This window comes from Lutra lutra, chromosome 8, assembly GCF_902655055.1.
Source record: "Lutra lutra chromosome 8, mLutLut1.2, whole genome shotgun sequence".
Lineage (NCBI taxonomy): Eukaryota > Metazoa > Chordata > Mammalia > Carnivora > Mustelidae > Lutra > Lutra lutra.
Window position 1 is genome coordinate 72,282,344 of NC_062285.1, and position 20,642 is coordinate 72,302,985.

General features: G+C 40.6%; 1 protein-coding gene across 3 annotated transcripts in view; it reads right to left on the bottom strand.

Moving 5' to 3' along the window:
* Positions 1–20,642, bottom strand: part of ST8SIA1 (ST8 alpha-N-acetyl-neuraminide alpha-2,8-sialyltransferase 1) — a 170,886-nt gene that overhangs the window by 112,294 nt on the left and 37,950 nt on the right. For 2 of the 3 annotated variants that reach the window (XM_047742609.1, XM_047742608.1), the window contains exon 2: positions 5,810–5,954. In XM_047742609.1, coding sequence (XP_047598565.1) covers positions 5,810–5,954 — 145 coding nt within the window. Of the gene's footprint in view, positions 1–5,809; positions 5,955–20,642 lie in introns of those variants that run through there. The other variant, XM_047742610.1, reaches the window with a different exon arrangement.

The following is a 20,642-nucleotide window of genomic DNA, read 5'->3' on the forward strand; positions in this document are numbered from 1 at the left end:
AACCTCTGCCTTAGGCTCAGGTCATGATCCCAGGGTCCTGGGATCGAGCCCCACATCGGGCTCTCTGCTCAGCAGGGAACCTGCTTCCCCCTCCCCCTCTGCCTGCCTCTCTGCCTACTTGTGATCTCTCTCTCTCTCTGTCAAATAAATAAATAAAATCTTAAAAAAAGAAAGGATGAATACCCAAGTTTTGTAGCAACATGGTCGGGACTGGAAGAGATTATGCTGAGTGAAATAAGTCAAGCAGAGAGAGTCAATTATCATATGGTTTCACTTATTTGTGGAGCATAACAAATAGCATGGAGGACAAGGGGAGATGGAGAGGAGAAGGGAGTTGAGGGAAATTGGAAGGGGAGGTGAACCATGAGAGACTATGGACTCTGAAAATCGATCTGAGAATTTTGAAGGGGTGGGGGGTGGGAGGTTGGGGGCACCAGGTGGTGGGTATTGTAGAGGGCACGGATTGCATGGAACACTGGGTGTGGTGCAAAAATAATGAATACTGTTATGCTGAAAAAATGAAAAATTAATTAAAAAAAATAAAAAAAATTTAAAAAAAAAAGCAAGATAATAAACAATGGAAGCTTTGATATCAGACAGACCAGGTTTCAGATCCCAGCCCTTCCAGTTGCCAGCTCTAGAACCTTGAGTAAGTTTATTAACTCTTCTTGGTCTGTTTCATCCATGAAATGAAGACAATAAGAACATCGATATGGAGTTGCTGTAATGATAGCATGAGATAGCATGAGAAGAAGCTGAGATAGACAGGCCAGCACATAGAGGGCATTTGCCAAGAACTGAAATACTGAAATTCACAACTTCTCTTGCACCTAGACATGCCCATGTGATTGAATCCTGACCTCTGACACATCAGCAGGATATATTCCATATTCCCTCTTCTCCTTCCTCCTTCTTCCCAGCGGGATCCTGGACAGAAACTGGAAGGTCCTGTGGCCATCAACTAAGGGCATTCAAGCATCGAGATAGGAGCCTGGGAGCTTGATGACACTGTGTAGCCATCACCTGACCTTCAACTACCCACCTGCTAATTCTCTATTTTGGGAGATAAATAAGTACCTATTCCATTAAGCCTCTGTGCCAAGTTTCTATTATAAAGGAGGTAAACGTAAGCCTGACAACATGAACCTAACACAGATTTGGCAAAGATCTATGTCCACCAAACATCAGTCCCCTTAGTTTCTTCCTAGTCAAAAAGGAACAGGATTGGAAAAATTATCATAATAATATTGATAAGCAGAAAAACAAGTTACCAAATGCTGTAGATTATACAGTATAATCCAAATTTCATTAGCAAGGAGAAAAAAATTGCTGTGAGACTCAGGGATATCCAGAGGCTCAGAAGATTCTATTAAGCACATGACTGTGAAAGGAAAAAAAATGTGTATTTTCATTTTAACAAAGCCATTTAGACAAAACTACTTCAGAATGTCCTGCTGGGTTTCCCACAGGCCAAGGGCAATGCGAGTCTAGGCCAAGTGGAACACATCAGAGAGCTTATGGCAAACAGAGGAGCTGGAAATATGTCTGTGGTGCATTAATGATGCTTTGTGATTCTTTACAAATGGTCTTGGGTGGATATTCTGAGAAAAAATGGCTAGTCTGGCTTTTGATTTATATCACATGACTATTCAGCACAACATAAGTGAATAGTGTTTTTATTACACCAAAAGGAAATATTTTTCAGATTATAACTGCACAGTTGTGGTTTCTAACATTCCTACTGCTCCCTCGCTCATTTCCAAGGAAATTTATGCTTTTTCTGGGCACGGATATGTTTTAGGTCAAAATAGTATTTATTTAGGTAATAGCTACACACATGGGACCATGCAAGCTTAAAAGGGACAGTCTTTGGCAAAGCAGGAAGGAAGTGGGGACACAGAGGATGGGAGTATTCTCAAAGCAGGAACACTTACCGTCACATCCCCTCCAAACACACACACACACACACATACACACTGCATATTCTAGAAAAATCTATGTAAAGATTAAACTTCAGCCCTTTAAGCCTAATAATATTCAACCAATACTTAACGAAAATACATGCATAGAGCCACTTGGAAATAGCTGCATCAAAACGTCATGCTTGGTCTCCAAACTGTTCAAGCAAGGGCACTTCAGGGGAATCCCCCCAGGGAGGACAAAGATAGGAAGCCCTAGGCAAACACCAGCAGCTAAAAATGAGTATCTCTATCAAGTGGGAAGCCCTGCGTTAGGCCCAACATGGAAAAAATACTCTTGTTCCTCAAAAGCTCACAAGATGGTATTGAGATCAGCAGATAATGACTCTCAGAAAACTGTAACCTGTGGATATGCAGTTATGTAGCTAACTGTATATGAGGTAGAACTGAATGAATCTGATAATAACACTATAGGAAGTTATGGGAGGTCCAAATAAGAAACAACTAATTGGGAAGGAAGGAAGGAAGGGAGAGAGGGAAGGAGGGAGGAAGTGGGGAAGGGGGGAGGGAGGGAGGGAAGAAAGGAAGGAAGGAAGAAAAGAAAGAAAGAGAAAAAAAGAAAAAAGGAAAGGAAAAAGAAAAGAAAAGAAAGGAAGAATATTATAATTAAGGAGATTCACTGTCGCATCTAAAAGAACACTGGTGGGGTGCCTGAGTGCCTCAGTTGGTTAAGTGACCCAAGACTCAAGCCTTCGGCTCAGGTCATGATCTCAGGGTCCTGGAATCGAGTCCCATGTCGGGCTCTTTGCTCAGCAGGAAGCCTGCTTCTCTCTCCTCCTCTGCCTGCCATTCCCCCTGCTTATGCTCTCTCTCTGTCAAATAAATAAATAAAATCTATTTAAAACAAACAAACAAATGCACACTGGCTTTCCACGGGACCCTCCATGGACTCTCCAGCCCTGACTCAGGGCCTGCTACATTTCCACAATACATAGAGGATCTTGTATTGCTTCTTGGCAACGACTCCAGGAGCAAGAAAAAAAACAGTGGATAAAGGTAGGCAACAGAATAACAATAATGATGAGCATGTAGGGGGAACATGTAATAAAAATCAAGATTAACATGTTAGAATACATAATTTAAAATGTGACATAGAATTATACATCTGAGTTAGAGCATGAGCGATTTGGCATTATTTTGCTAAAATTCAGGGAAAGAAGGGATGCTTTGTTCAACCAACAGCACTGAGCCTAACCCATTCAGCTGCATTTCTGCCTCACTAGCACATACAACTTTCTTCCCACAGGAATCTGAATGAAGCGTATCAATTAACCGGTAACTTAACTTCCGGATATCAAAGTAGGAACATTGCACAAAGGAATAATAATGAAGTGAGGGCCCAGGGATATATACCATCCTTTTTATTGCACACTGGTTTTCTGGGATTTCTATAAATTAGTCATTTCAGAATCTCAGCAGAAAAATACACGTGTAACTTTAAAAAAAAATCTATTCGCTGAATTGGTTTAGCTTTTTGTCATGACTATGCACACACACAATGATGTAATGACTTCTGCTTCCTAAGAAAAACCATTTTTCCTTATTATTCAGGGATGGTTCCTTGGTCTTACAACCAGAACAAAGAAGTACAGAATTCATGTGCACACACTTTAAAAAGGAAATGTTTCCTGCTATCTTACGGCTGCAACTGACAGATAAAATGGGAGGCTAGTTTGTATTTCTTTAATCATCTCTTTTCTTCAAATCTATTTGCTAGCACAACGTTAGAAGTCAGTTGGGATGACTGAAAACCCTCATGTATAAAAAGACTATTTTGGATTTCTTTTAAAATTTTTCTATTTGATGAGCTTTAAAGAAGATTGCTTCCTTATCTCTTCTTCATTCATAGCAAGTTGACATCAGGTTTTGTACATAAAGGATACTGGGGATTGGCTTGTTTACCCTCCATTCCATCTCTTTTCTAGCTTCCTACTGAAGCCTGATTGTTTTAAAAACTGCCTCTCCTGGACTTCTCTGCAACTAATGTTCCAGACGCAAATTAATCTTAGCCATTAGATGCACTTGAGGGTGATTTAGAAGAAGATAAATTGGAACCCATCTTCCTGACCCTGTTCCTGTCACAGGCAGTTGTGACCATGTTAATTGCAGTGGCAGCTGGGGCTTTCTGATCTCTTAACCACAGTTATGGCAGTAAATTCTTGAACTAAGTAATTCCAGGAGCCACTCTTGACTCCCACTTATCCATTCTTCTAATGCTCTTTTAAGTACCTAATTCCCAATAAGAAGTATCTTTCTGCTAAAAATACCTGGGAAGATTTCTGTTCCCTGCCTTAAACCCTGACTAATGCAATTATCTCCTTCATTCCTCAGTCTGAAGATGCAATATATGAACCACGACATTTACAACATGCTTCGTGTCTTCAAAGTCCACGGACATGCATTATTCACATCCATCCTGACCACCACTCTGTGAGGTGGGAGGACAGGTACTGCTCTCACCACTGTACAGATGAGAAAGCTGAGTCTCAAAAGAGCTAGGTGACTTAGCAGGGCATTTAGTTAGTAAAAAATGGAGAAGAAATTCAATCTCACATTTTATGGCTCTTAGTCATTTCCTTTGACACTGAGAAGCCTCTCAGGGGCAAATGGAGAAGAGAGAGAAAACACATGGATGATGGCCAGGAATTCAACCTTCTATTTTACTACTTTAAAATAAAAATTTTGGGGGGGGCGCTTGGGTGGCTCAGTGGGTTAAGCCTCTGCCTTCGGCTCGGGTCATGATCTCAGGGTGCTGGGATCGAGCCCCACATCAGGCTCTCTGCTCAGCGGGGAGCCTGCTTCCCCCCTACCTCTCTGCCTACTTGTGATCTCTCTCTCTCTGTCGAATAAATAAATAAAATCTTTTTTAAAAAATGAAATAAAATAAATTTAAAAAAACCATCATTACACACTAAGACCATGAAGTTCAACTAAAATATCTAGAGATGAACTAGCAGAGATGGGCTAGTTCACAGAGTGGGTCTTTGGATTTGGCAGAGCCTGTGCCTCAGCTTGATTAGGGCCCTCCTTTGAAGCCTCCTGGCTATTAATAGGGACACACAAAAGGCCCGGCTCTGTTTTCCAACTCTTAACTGTGAATTCCCTTTCTGCCCAATCATCTGGCCAAACCAGGAGTGGCCTGAAGACTTGGGGAGGCTAATCTTCATTTCTCCATTTTTTCCTAAGGGCAGTTTCACCTAAGAACCACCCCCCTCTCCAACCTGGGCTCCCTAGAAATAACAATTTCTCTATTTTTCCCTTTCACTGCATATATTTTAGTAAAACATTTTATTTCATTGCTCAGGAAACCCAGAAGAAAAACTATAAGTAACCAAGGCTTCATTTGGACCATTTCAAAAATTATGAAATTCATTCTCTCCATATTCGCCACTCCACCACTTAAGAGCAGTGTCTGACCACAGGATTAAGATCCAAGAGCTCTAAGAAGCAAACTTCTAACCATATGGTTCCCAGTCCCCAAGAGCACACCCGTCCTAAGAAAACATTCTAGTACTGCAAATCTTCAAGATCATTCCACAGCCAACCTTGAAACACTAGAATTCCACAATTCCTGACCTTGCTTCCTTCAGTCTCAGATGACTCAAATCAGAAGGGCTAAGAAAACTATTACTTCGGCCCCTGCATGGAAGCATTATGTGATTTCTTCAAAAAAGGTGACAGCTATAAAGAAAAACATTTATAATGAAGAAGAGAAGAAAGGAGACGAAAAGGAGGAGATCTGAATTGTTAGGCAAACTCAATTATCTTTTCCCTATGATGTCAAGATACATGGGTAACTCTACAGCAAGGCAACAACAAACTATACTAACCTGGGGGAAGAGAGAATAAGTTGAATTGTCAATGGTGAATGAGTATAAAAACTCCCCGTCATACCACATGCTCTTTCCCATGGGGGAATTCATTTTAGTCATAGCAAAGAGATGGGCGGGGTCACAGCAGTCTTCCATCTGTTTCCTAGGAGAGAAAATAGAGAGAGAAAAGAACAGCAGGTTAAGTGAGCGGCAGACTCATTCACTTGTCATTCCTACTGAGATGTGCAGCCTTACCTCAGTGCCAGCTCACAAAAGCATCTGTGTCTCCATAGTTATTAGACTACTATTAATTCACTCTTCCAGCCATCAAAATGCATGACTGGAATCTTTTTTAATTAAAAAAAAAGTTAAAAAAAAAATACTTTAGCTCTCAGATGCAGCTAAAATGTGTTTGAAGGCAAACATGATCATTATAATTGCAGATTTGTTGATTGACTGAAACCTCCAGGCCCAGAAAAGATTGGAGGGTCTTCTGGAGACGTTGAGCTCTGCAGCTGCAGCAGAAATGTATCTTTATGGTGATTTAACAATCAGGGGGACAAGTTCAATGACCAGGCACTTTTACATGTAGGAAGTAGGGGATGCACAGAGTGGCCCAAAAGAAGGCATGCCTCCCAAAACTGGGGACAAAATTAAGGAACAACACCTGGGGGAAATCCTTCTAAATAGAAACAGAATGAGATGAGCGATGTGATTTCAAACACCAGCGAATTCATTTGTGTTCTAAGTAGTAAATCTCGTGGGGCTTTTGGTTCTTGTTTGGTCTGATCTCTTAGCAGTACTGGGCAGTTCAGCACCATGACCCCTGAGAAGGGATCCCCACTCCTTTAGCGTCTGACATATCAGGGTCTCCTGGGTCACCTCATTCCTCTGGGCTAGCTCGCGGGTGGCTGGCTCTTCTGCTTGACCCTCAGTGGAAGCTCTGTCACTAGTCTACAAGCCAATATTTACATTCTTCTCAATTTAAAAATCTGTCATAAACCAACTCCATTTATTCCCCGTGTTCTCAGGAGTAAAAGAGCTTATTCCCCAGCCCCACCTTTAGAAGGACCAATGAAACACACTGCTAACATAAACCACTTCTGAGTGGTGCCCCCACAGACCTGCTTGCTCAGACATCTTTGGCCACCATAGTGTAGAAGCTTAAAGCTGAAAGGGGAAGGTAATGTGGAGTACTTGGGTTCAAATCCTGGCTCTGCCACCTACTAACTCCATAACTGGGGAACATCCCAGCTTCACAACTGGCCTCAGACATTGTTTTTGAGAATTCACTAAAAATGTCCAAGTGGCACACACAGTACAATTTCAATACATGTCATTACTACATAGCCCCACTTTGCTATAGAAGTGAATACACCATGTCAGTGCCGGGGGCCCCCCACCTCAGCCAGGGCCCCTGACACTCTCCCCACCACGCAGTGCTTTTCCCAGCATGCTCTGGCTCACTTCCTCTTTACAAGGGTTTCCATAGGAAAAAAAAAAAAACAAAAAAAAAAAACAAAAAAAAAACAAGGGTTTCCATAGAAAGGATGGGGGAGAGGGGCTCAGGAAGAAAGCTTTCATCTTATCAAATTTGCTAGAATTTGTGGGTCGCCTGAACGGTTCAGTCGGTTAAGCATATGACTCTGGATCTCAGCTCAGGTCTTGATCTCAGGGTTGTGAGTTCAAGCCTGCGTTGGGTTCTATGCTGGGCATGGAGCCTACTTACAAAAAAAAAAAAAAAAGTTGCTAGAATTTAGAATTTTCATCACTTCTTGCTCTGACATCATTCCATCTCTTACCAGCTGTGCCTGTTTCCTCTACTCCTCCATCTTCATTAATCATCAGTGTTTCATCACCTAATAGGTGGCCTGAAATGGAGGCAGTCAAGTTATACAGTGACTTGCCTGCATTTTGTCAAAAGAGTATCCTAGACACTATATTCCATAACATAAAATTAGACATGGCTTAAGACCCTTTGCGGGGGGGGTGCCTGGGTGGTTCAGTCCATTAAGCGTCAACCTTCCATTCCCGTCATGATCCTGGAGTCCGGGGATCAAGTCCTGCATTGGGCTCCCTGCTCAGCAAGGAGTCTGGTTCTCTCTCTGCCCTTCCCTCTGCTCATGCACCCCCCCCAATCAAATAAATAAATAAAACCTATTTTTTAAAAAAGATTATCTTTAGAAATAAGGAGAATTATCATAGGCATGACTAAATTTTTGAACCACTATTACAGGCCTGGTGATATTTTACCACTTTTCGTTTTTACAATAACCCTAAGATATAATTAAGAAACAATTATTATTATTACCCCTGATTTGTATCTGAGGAAATGGAATTAGGGTTATTCCAGGACTTACTCAGGTCACACCAGTTCAAGTTAGGCTTTTTCCTCTGCGTGCTGCCTGTTCAGAACCTTTTTGATTCACCTTTACCATTCTCTGCCCTGAAGGAATGCTTTCTAAACAATGGCCAAGCACTTGCACTGTACCCAGTGCCTTTATAGATATTTTTCCACTTGATCATCACAGTGAATGACCTTAGAGCTAAATAGCTTTAAGATTCTTTTTTCAGAAACTTATCATGGGTCACATAGCTACTGAAGTGGTGGGGCATGGCTTTGCTCCCAGTTTTTTGCCTTTTTTTAAAAAAATCTCATGTTGGTACTTCCAACCAGACCACAGCTCTCACCTCCAAACCAAGCTAAATTTGCCATTCAGTACAAATTGCTACTGGAAATTCAGAGGAAAAACTGGCCATGGCCATATAATAACACCTCCTTTTGTCTAGAGCCTGGCTGTTTATATATCCTTCCACATTCATTTCTTCTTTTCATCCTCAAAAAACTGAGTTCGTTACATTATAAACCTATAACGCAACTGAAGCTCAGGCCAAGAGACTTGCTCAAGTTCATTAGGTTAATAAGTGTTTGCATAATTATTAATAAAATGTGTGTTAGATGGACTCAAATCTACATCTCTTCCTATGGCATCACCATGGTCAGAGCAATCAGACTTTTGTGGGAAAGCCAAATACTCAACGGAAAATGAAAGTGTCCCATGCGTACAAATATTTTTATTTTTTATTTTTTTAAATTTTTTTTAATTTTTATTCATTTGACAGAGAGAGAGAGAGAGAGATCACAAGTAGGCAGAGAGGCAGGCAGAGAGAGAGGGAAGCAGGCTCACCGCTGAGCAGAGAGCCCGATGCGGGGCTCGATCCCAGGACCCTGAGATCATGACCTGAGCCGAAGGCAGAGGCTTAACCCACTGAGCCACCCAGGTGCCCCTGTACAAATATTTTTTTAAAAAGTCCAAGAACTAGGGGCGCCTGGGTGGCTCAGTGGGTTAAAGCCTCTGCCTTCTGCTCAGGTCATGATCTCAGGGTCCTGGGATCGAGCCCCAAATCGGGCTCTCTGCTCAGCGGGGAGCCTGCTTCCACCTCTCTCTCTCGCTGCCTGCCTCTCTGCCTACTTGTGATCTCTGCCTGTCAAATAAATAAATAAAATCTTAAAAAAAAAAATCCAAGAACTATAGCAAATTTGTAATAATCATATCACCATTTGCAAGATGAGAGTACTCTTCCTATCATAACTCTCAAACCTTTCCCTCCACCCAGAATGCCTCCTCTCATCTCTTGCCATGCCCCTCTCCAGAAGAGGGTCAGAAAGGGATCACAGTGTGAAATGTGTGCACTCCTTTCAGGAGGAGTGCCTGGGAGGGTGCCGCTAGCTCACCAGCTCCACTGGCCACAAGAACAACAGCGGTAGGAATAGTACCTCCGGCAGTAGTCATAGTAGCCATAGTAGAAGCAGCAGTCATGATTTTCACAGAGTTCTCACTGAACACTGTGTGAGGTGCTTGGGATATAAAATTGAATTAAACAGACCTGTCTTCAGAAAACATGCTCAAGAGGTGGGCAACCAACAAGCAAGTCACTACTTATGAAGGCAGGAGGGTGGGGCCAGCGCCATGGCAGATGTGCACAGACAGCTGCAGTTGCTCAGAAAGAGGAGGGCATGAAGTCACACTCTGGGTTCCAGGAAGGGTTTCCTGCTCTGAGGTTGCAGCCTGGGAGGAGCTGGCAGGAAGAAGGAGGACGCAAGTCATCTGAGGCAGGGAAGCTGCTACAGCGGTATGAGACAGGAAGACTCATCCCTTCATCAGAATACACAACACAAATACTAAGAAATTGTTGACAGCTGACTATTGAACATTACCTCCATCCAACCTGGCGGTGATCCTGGAGAGATGACATATACCAACTCTTAGCATTTTTAGTCAATTTGGTCCCCATCCCCTTTCTCATACTTTACCCTGATGTTGCCTATTATTTGCTTCTGTTTTGCAGCAGACAATAAAATCGCAGGGTCAAAAAAGCAAAAGTAAATCGCTTTCTATACAAGTTTAAATTTGCAGATTATTACATTCCAGATGAGTGTAAATCGAGTAGTGGAGCCAAAATTAAATACTTTTTATTATTCGAATTCAAGCTTCAGCAGAGTTCTTATCAAATGATGCCACAGTTGCACAGAGAAGGTAAATACGAAGCCTGGGAGCCACTTACTAAAAACTCACTCGGGTTCTCACCCCCTTCTAATGAAAGCCATGCATACCAACTAAGCCAAGAGAACCACCTGCACTGATGGTGTCCACCGACAAGAAAGACTAAGGTTCTGGGGAAACTAAACAGGCAAATAAGGATGAAAACCCACCCCTTCAGTTAATAATGTCCCGTATCAAAATGAACCTTCTGAGACTCTCTCAGATGCCATGTTCAACATTTTAGTTACCAGAGATGAAGAAGGCTGGGAAGCTGTTGCTCCAATGGCTGTCCCTACTGGGCTGCTTCCAAGGAATGACTATTTGGGAAAGTAGGGGTGACGGGGGAGCTCTACTGCTGTTTCACGTTTGGCCAAAAGCTGCTGTTCTACTTCAGCTTCATACCCAGCTACTGGAAGGCTGAGGAGTCGAGTAGCCAAACAGCCAATTCAATCCCACTTCGGTGTCCCTGAATGTGTGTGTGACAAGAGCTTGTGTAAAAATTCACATCACCATCATATCTAAACAGGGTATTGTTGTGAGCAACACACACAGGGAATGTTGTAGGAGTTTACGGGTTTAACTAAATATGCAACTTAAAAATCTTGTAAGCAAAAGGTACAGCACAGAGAATAAAATCAATGGTATTGTAACAGCACTGTATGGAGACAGAGGTGAGCTACTTGTGATGGGGACAGCCTAACTCTAGAGTTGCTGAATCACTATTCTGTATACCTGAAACCAATCTAATGTAACACTGCATGTCATCTATACTCAAATAAAAAAGTAAAAACAAAATAAAATTCTGATGAGCAATTTAGAAGTAACCAGAGTGAAAATCTCTTTATCTGTTTTATATATTGAAATTCTGTCAGTCAGAGGAAGTTTAAATGTATCTCTGGAAGAATAAAATTCTGATAATAAATTTATTGTGAAATTTATTAATTTTATGTACTTTTGAATTATGAAGACTTATTGACTGCATAGGAGAACAAATTGTCAGCAAAAGGCTTTGTTAAGAGAAGAGTGCGTTTGGAAGATAACTTTGGGAAAAATACTGTATCATTTTTCTGCCAACAAATATTGATTAAGTTTTAAATAATAATGTAAGGTAGAATAATGGTTGAGATTACATGATAATTCAAATCTTTGTAGAATTAGTTGATGTGTTAACATTCAAAATATTAAACAAGCTGAACTTTAGGAGCTACATATAATTTTCAGTTACTTAATTCCATTTAGACAATGAGTTGCTCAAGAAAAAAGTCTTAGTTGGAAACTCTTCATATCTTATCATGAGGAATTATATGCCAAATCTGCCCCTAAAAAAATCCATAAGAAAGAAAAATTCCCAAAACCGACATCATGAGAAATCATCATGACCCAGTCATAGTAGAGAATTCTTCACATCTCTCTTACTTGCTTTATTCTTCTCTACAGTACTTAACATTATTTATATGCTGTATGTTTAAAGTTCTGCTTATTGTCTGTCTCCTGAAGTCCCAGAATGTAAACTCCATGAGGAGAGAGACTTTTGTCTTCTCGTCACTACTGTATCTCCATCTCCTGAAACAATGACTGATACACTGAACAGGTGCTTAATAAACATTGACTGAATGAAAAATTAACAAGTAGGAAGAAAAGAAGAAAATGTTAGAGAAACAAGAAAATCTCAAGGTGCATTTTGTTCTCACTAACCAAAATTCAAATTGAAGTCAATTCCTTATGGTGTTAGTCTACGGAGACCCAAAACACAAAAGCTTGTCAAAATAACTGCTGTAGACTGGTAAACATTTCTCAGTAACAACAGGTCCAAGATTCAGAGACTTGCTGAGTGGTGAATCCCAGGTTCCTTATACTGTGCACCAAACGTTAGTCTGATTATAGTGTCCCTTTAGGATCACTGATCCACTGCATGGGCACCACAGGGGTGGCCCACCAGTTGATGGTGCTGATAAAGTCTGTTTCCTCCACCGTAGTGTCAAACTTTCAAAATTTGATTTTCAAAATATTTGATAAGGTTTCAGATTTAATCTTGTCTTCAAAAAGTTCTTTCTATTCTAGCGATATCTGACTTCAGTCAATTATTGATTTTAACATCTGGCTTGTGGCCAAAAATGTATCTAATGCATCTCCTCCAGACAGCTAAATCAATAGTCCTTATTAGAAACTCTCCAGAATTGAGTTCCTAAAATTCCTTGTACACTATTATATGTTAACTCTTTGAGTTAGTGTCACAGAGCCTCAGCTCCACGGTTGAAAATGTACCCAAGATCCACATCAGAGGATGGCTTTGAAAGTGAGATATTATATGTATATATATATATATATATATATATATGTATATATGGAGAGAGAGAGCATGTGCGAGGGCACTTAGCAGATATCATGGTTTCAGTAAGTATTCATTTCACTTTCCCTCACAGTTAGGAACCACAATGCTCAGCTTGCCTCACACAATCCTAGGTTATGATTGTTTTCCAGATATATTAATAGTCACCTCCTTTCCATTCCTAAACATGTCCCTATTTGGATAATAAACTATACACGTTCACACTATTAAGAAGCTAGGGACGTCTGGGCAGCTCAGTGGGTTAAAGCCTCTGCCTTCGGCTCGGGTCATGATCCCAGGGCCCTGGGATGGAGCCCCGCATTAGGCTCTCTGCTTAGCAGGGGGCCTACTTCCTCCTCTCTCTCTCTGCCTGCCTCTCCACCTGCTTGGGATCTCTGTCAAATAAATAAATAAAATCTTAAAAAAAAAAAAGACTAGAAGCTAAATAGTTAGCTTCAAATCAAAGAGGACTTTTCTTTAAGTGAAGAATTTGGCGGCCTACAGAGAAATCAGAGATATTTCTTATGGCAGATTTCACCAAGATTATGGGAGGTAGGGTTTGAGCCAACATAGTTATTTCTCCTCCTAACTTAAAGGAATCTTGATCTTAAATGATCGGTTTTGAAGCAAGCTTAAAAGTTGGGAGTTGGGGCGCCTGGGTGGCTCAGTGGGTTAAGCCGCTGCCTTCGACTCAGGTCATGATCTCAGAGTCCTGGGATCGAGCCCCGCATCGGGCTCTCTGCTCAGCAGGGAGCCTGCTTCCTCCTCTCTCTCTGCCTGCCTCTCTGCCTGCTTGTGATCTCTCTGTCAAATAAATAAATAAAATCTTTAAAAAAAAAAAAAAAAGTTGGGAGTTACGGGGCCCCTGGGTGGCTCAGTGGGTTAAGCTGCTGCCTTCAGCTCAGGTCATGGTCTCGGGGTCCTGGGATCAAGCCCCACATCGGGCTCTCTGCTCCGCGGGGAGCCTGCTTCCCCCTCTCTCTCTGACTGCTGCTCTGCCTACTTATGATCTCTCTCTCTGTCAAATAAATAAATAAAAATATTAAAAAAAAAAAAAAAGTTGGGAGTTACTGTGACTCAGTGTCCAGGATATAGAATGAGAACTTAGAGCAGTTGCTGAGAACCAGCAGCACAGCCCTACCCACAGCAGGAAAGAGGAAACAACCAGTGACAGGTCCCTCTCTGGGACAAAGGCAATACCTTCTGTTCACAGTACGGGCCCCTGCAATAGCTGACATCATTGACCCAAGAGATTCAAAATACACAGTCAATACTTAGAGATTTGTATTCATCTTATTTTTCTGTAAAATTGTCTTGAGTGGTGTGGAGGAGAAGTAGTTTCATTAGATTATTGCTTAAAATAATGTTTTCTAAGGATATAATACAAAGTCTCTTCAAAGATTAATCTTCTAGACAATTTGCCAGGATAACAAAAACAGAGCAAAACAGCTCTTGTGTACTACTCAAGACAGCAAATAATCTTTTATTTAACAGCATTTGATTCTTCCCATTTGAAATAACTGCCTAAGAAAGGAAAAGTGTTCCAAAGAAAGGTAGATGACTGCCATGTGTAATTTGCATTTCTCTAAAACGGGAAGAACAGACTTAAAGGAGGAACTTTTAGAACATAAATATTTCAAGGATGATCCAGTTTTGCCTAGTACATGTTTGTTTTGTAATGCACTACGTCTACACATCATTATTTGAATTAAAACACACAAATTTTTTCTAGGATTTCAATGAATGCTTTTCTTCAGTCTTCCTATTTATGCTTACTTGTCTATATAGATAGAAGGAGTCTAATATTATCCTTTGAGAATCACCCATTGGCTGTTTTGGTAGCAGGAAGTAACTGGGTTCCTCTGGACAGCAGTCCTTATTTGATTCACTCAATAAATATTTATTGAGCACTTTCTATGTGTCCCATGTTATTCTAGGCACTAGAGACAGACTGGGGAAAAGGGACAGGGAATACCTTGCCCTCTTAAATTCTAATGGAGAAGCCAGCCAAGATAAAAGATGCGGTCTGCGGGCAAGAGGTGCAGTTTTCAACAGGGGGCTAAGTAAGTCCTCATGGTGTCAGTGGACAACTGAGTAAAGACCAGAAGGAGGGGAGGATGTAAGCCCTGTGGTTATACAGGAGAAGGGCATTCAGGTAGAGTCACCAGCAAGTGTGAAGACCCTCAGGCAGGAGTCTACCTAATGTGTTAAAAAACATGGAGGAAACCAGTGAAGTTCTAATAAAGAGAGCATGGGGCAGGCACGTCAGAGGGAGGGGATCGTGCAGGGTTGTGTAAATGTGGTTTTTACCTGCACCACCAAACTTCTTGTGGCATCAAACACAGATCCTCCAGAATAAATCCAATTCCAAAATCCAACAAACACAGCTGGATTTTATAGAAGTTGTCATGGAGGGGGCAAGGTCAGCACATCACCAAAACTTCATAAATCTTCCGGTGGATGCCTGTCTCTGCCCAGACACAATCCTATCCTTTCTTCTCACCAACCCCAGCCATCCTCTCTCCATCACATCTCCTCTCGCTTATCCAGAGCAATTTCACACTTCAGCTCTCCAATCTGCACTCCCCTCTAATTACTTACCCTCATACTTAGGTATGAGAAAACCATTATACATACTGTTTTTGGATTTTCCCCCCTTTTGAAAAAGGTAGAGATTTGAAAGACAAAGTTTTTCCTGTTATATATGTTTAATCTTTTTTTTAAGATTTTATTTATTTATTTGACAGACAGAGATCACAAGCAGGCAGAGAGGCAGGCAAAGAGAGAGGGGGAAGCAGGCTCCCTGCTGAGCAGAGAGCCCAATGTGGGGCTCGATCCCAGGACCCTGGGACCATGACCTGAGCCGAAGGCAGAGGCTTTAAACCACTGAGCCACCCAGTCGCCCCTGTTTAATCTTTAAAAATAAAATTGTTTTTCTCTTAGTCTATTAGCAGGATTGTGGCAAAACAGCTAAACAGATATGCACCAAATTTGGAGAGTACGTTTTCAGTGGCCTGAAATCTAAAAGGAGGAACGCAGTGAATTCACTTGGGCAGGTTTGGGTAGAAGCGTAGGAAAGGGCAGGTGTGTCCACTCCGGATGGCAGCTGAGCAGCTGTCCAGGAGAACATGGGGTTCTGAAAATAAGGTTAGGATCAGAGCCACCAGTCCACACATAAACCCCCATACTCCACTGAGTTTTAAACTTGTGCAAGTGGCAAATGCTCCAAATTATAAATTACACTGATTTAAAATTGGGTTATTTCTCCAATGTACAGGTTTACACAGCAGGATGGAAGCAGCAGGGATTTCTTTATGTAATCATGGTCCATGGTGCTCCTCAATTGTGCTAGGAAGCGAGACATGATGTATTATATATAAAAATTCTCTTCAGAAACATCCTTTCTTTTTGTAATGACACTTAAGTCTGAGATTATTTCTGTGAAAGGTGAGAAGACATTATAGGAAGGCAAAGAAAATGGAAAGCAGGAGACAAAATTAAGAGAAAAGCATTGTGGCTTTTCCAAATTATACAGACTTTTCTGAACCTGGAAACTCAATCAAAAAATATTAAGATAACCAGGGGAGTGGTGAATTCTAGAAGGTGAAGTTCAGGAGTCAAGTTCCCTGAATTCACCTCAGCTCTATTGCCTATTAGATGCAGGACAGGAGCATTTGTCCTGAAAGTTTTCCAGACCCTAATTATCTTTTCTATGATTTAGGGTTCACTTCTTTTACTTCTGTAACTGTTCCAGTATTTGAAGAGATTCAAATTTTGATTTATTTATTTATTTGACAGAGAGAGAGATCACAAGCATGCAGAGGGGCAGGCAGAGAGAGGTGGGGGGGGGGGTGGAGTGGGGAAGCAGGCTCCTCTCTGAGCAGAGAGCCCAATGCAGGGCTTGATCCCAGGACCCTGAGATCATGACCTGAGCTGAAGGCAGAGGCTTAACCCACTGAGCCACCCAGGTGCCCCTCAAATTTATTTTTCTGAGAAAAATTTTGGCTTTGCTCTATGACCCATTTCCACAGGATGGAAACACACAGCCAGGGACTCTCAATTTTCTAAACAGAATATTAACTGTGCTACCTGCATCTCTAAAACATATGGGTCTCTCTTTACTCAGCACAGAGTATCAGCATTTCAGGTTGCCAACAACCTTTGACTGTCATCTAGTTCCCATTAAATGTGTGGTTAAAGAAACAGGTATTTGAGAGAGATGAAAGGATGTGTTTGTTAACTCATTTGCTACTTGGAGCTAGATTCTTTACATCAAGTCAAGCAATGAGCAAGTCAGCTATTCACATTACATAAAGCATTTATTTTCAGGGCATCTGGGTGGCTCAGTTGGTTAAGCAACCACCTTCAGCTCAGGTCATGATCCCAGGGTCCTGGGATCGAGTCCCACACTGGGCTCCCTGCTGAATAGGGAGCCTGCTTCTCCCTCTCCTTTCCCTTCACCCTGCTTGTGCTCTTTCTATCTCTCTGTCAAATAAATAAATAAAATCTTTTTAAAAAATATATGGCAACTATTTTCAAATATCCACCCTATAAACTGTCACAAATGGAGACAGAGATATTTTCCAGGTCAAACATGTCAACTTAGCCTGCCACCAACATATTGTGAAAACAATCAAGCAGGCATTTTCATCACACCCACCCATTTTCCCTTACCTCGATGCTACGTTCACTGCACTTGTACTTAGTTTTGAATGGTTTTGTGAATATCATTGACCCCCATCATGACAGAAAAGTAGAGAGGTACTGAGAGAGTTGATGGCAACAGGTCAGGAGAAGCGTAGGCTTGGAAATGGAAACAAGAGTAGAGATGATTTTTTTAAACTGAAAGCATTGAGAAAATACAGGATATTACAAGTATAGATGAAATGAGTCATTTGACAAAGAGTGAATAAAGAAACAACAATTGGCAAAAGAGAAAGAAATAATAGATGAAATGGACTTTTTTTTTTTTTTTTTTTAGTTTGTAGATAAAGGATAAGCAGAGACTGAAAATTAGAGACCAGATAAACATACTATGATGTATTCAGGGCTCAGGGGTTAACAAGACTGCATACAACTAGAGAAGTGAGAAATGATGACGTTTATTGCTAAAGAAGCAGCACAGATGCCAAATGTCTGTTAACCCAGTGACAGTTTAGGGTAATGATAGGGCATTCTGAAAAAACTCGAAGGCGATGGTTTAACTACTGATGCAAAAGTGCTATGAGCTAGGATGCTTGCCTGTGTTCAAGACCACTGTGGACCCACCCATCAGAGGGTGCGTGGCAAGTGTTGAGGGGATGGCCTGCTAAAGAATCCTGGACGTGAGATCATGAAGGAAATGGTTTAGTTGCTTCAAAATCCTTCAATGAATACAGCACCTAACCATTTGGAGAAAATGTACCAAATCGGCTACATACAACAAAAAGTAGAAGGACAAACCCACACTCTATTTGGTAGAAATGTACTGGGGAACAAAAGGTTAAAAATTGGTCATTTTGGACTTAAAAAAAATCGTTTGGAACTGTAACCTATGTAAAAATTGAGAAGTCTCTGAATTAACTAATCATCCTGTCTAAATGCCTTCACCAAGCTACATTACAAAGTTGTGCTTTTTTTTGAGGGTCAGTATAGGAGCTACATCAGGAATAGCATTTAATTTCCTATAAAACTGAAGTTGTAGATAATGTCTATTATGTTTCTGTGGTCTTGTTTTCTATATAACTTCTTCCTTGAATTTACTGTCAGGAAGATTTTTTTCTAATTACATAAAAATGTATGCTTCCACTTATCAAACAATGAGAGCTATCTAACTGGTCCTTTGGTCTGAGTCATCAGAAAGTTCAGAAGAAAATACAGTATAAGACAATCTCAGCCTTACCTCCATGGATGGCCAACTCTCTTCTCTTTATTACTGGTTGCTTTTAAATTTTTAATGTACCACTTTCTAAATTTTAGAAATTTATAACTTTAAACTGTTAATTTTAGAAATTTTCAAAAATAAAAGTAGAAAAGTAGGCAAAAATAATTTATCACAGATAATCCCTACAGAGAAAACCACTGTCAATGGATTGTTTTTTGTGCATTTTTCCAATGAATTAATTCAAATATTCTCTGAGTAAATATTCAACAAATATTTATTGAGTACCTAGTATATGTCAGATACAATTCCAGAGACCCAAGATACTAAATAAGATACAGCACTAAGCAAGATGAGATCAGTGCATGCCCTCTTGAAATGGGAATTTGATATTTACAGTTTACTGATGCTACAAACAACTCTGTGGTACACATTCTCATGCTTAGATTTGTGAACACACCCAAAATTATTTTCCTGGGATAAGTTTTTAAAAAGTATTTCCTGAACTAAAGGCTATGTACTAAGGTACCCCTTGACTCAAAGAAGATGTTATATAATCTTTTAAAAATGTTTTATTTTTAGGGTGCCTGGGTTGCTCAGTCAGTTAAGCAACTGACTTTGGCTCAGGTCATGATCCCAGAGTCTTGGGATCAAGCCCTGCATCAGGCTTCCCACTCTGTGGAAAGCCTGCTTCTCCCCCTCTGCCTGCTGCTCTCCTGCTTGTGCTCACACGCTCTCTCTCTCTCTCTTTCTGTCAAATAAATAAAATAAAATAAAGTAATTTAGGGGCGCCTGGGTGGCTCAGTGGGTTAAGCTTCTGCCTTCAGCTCAGGTCATAATCTCAGGGTCATGAAATCGAGCCCCACATCGGGCTTTGCTCAACAGGGCTTCCTCTGTTCTCTCTACCTACTTCTCTGTCAACTTGTGAGCTCTCTCTCTAACAAATAAATAAATAAAACCTTCTAAAAATATAATTTAAAAAATTTTTTAAATTTTAAAAATAAGTAAAATTTTTTATTTTTAGCAAAGCAAAGTATGTACAATGTTTAAAGGATCCTAAATCAACAAAAATAAGAGATATCTTTCATATTCCCCACTACTGCATCTAGAACAAAAAGGCAATAGTTTTCATATTTTGATTATCAAATACTGCTGTTTTTATTTTCCATTTTTTATACTATCTATTGACTTACTACTATGGAAGATAAAGATATCATTTTCTAATCCTACCCCAAACAGACACACACAGACTTTCTTCACTCACATTCCCTATAGAATTACATTAAAATGTTTAGTTAAGGGGTGTCTGGGTGGCTCAGTTAAGCATCTACCTTTGGCTTGGGTCATAATCCTGGAGTCCTGGGACTGGGCCCCACATCAGGCTCCCCACTCAGTGGGGAGTCTGCTTCTCCCTCTGCTCCTCCCCTTGCTCATTCTCTCTCTCAAATAAATAAAATCTTTTTAAAAATGTTTAGTTAAAGCATGGTTATTATAGTGTCATGAGTCTCTAAGTATACTTTAAGAGCTGAGTCATGCAGTATATATTATCACTCTATTTTCTTTTCTGTAGGCTTTTTAAAATCTGCTCTCCTAGAGTTAGTTATTGCCTAACTTTTTTCATTCGCTTCATGTATTATGTACCTTTCAATAATTCCTCTTTTAATTCTTCAAAGAACTAAAACATTTTGTTGATGTGGTCAAATATATCAGAAAATCATTCTGCTCAATTTGTTTTCCTGGAAACATGTCTTCTCGAGCCTCTGGTCTGCTCTAATTTGGGCTATTTCCTCTCCAACTTCAATAAACACCTGTCACCTTGGGAATTGCTTTCACCACTTTTCCGCCTTGGATTACCTGGTCTCCTCTATCCATTTGTCCCCCTTTGTTGTTACTTCCTCACTGAGGTGTAACATATACTCTATTTCCTTCTTGAGAAAGAGTGAAAGCAAAATACATCTTGTAAGTCTTTGAATATTGAAAATACTTCTTAGTTTGGCTGGGTACAAAATCCTAATTTTGAAATAATTCTTTTTCCAGATTTGAAGGTCGTTACCCATTGTTTCCTAGCTTCCAATGTTTTAGTTGAGAAATCTAGCATCATTCACATCTAATGATTAT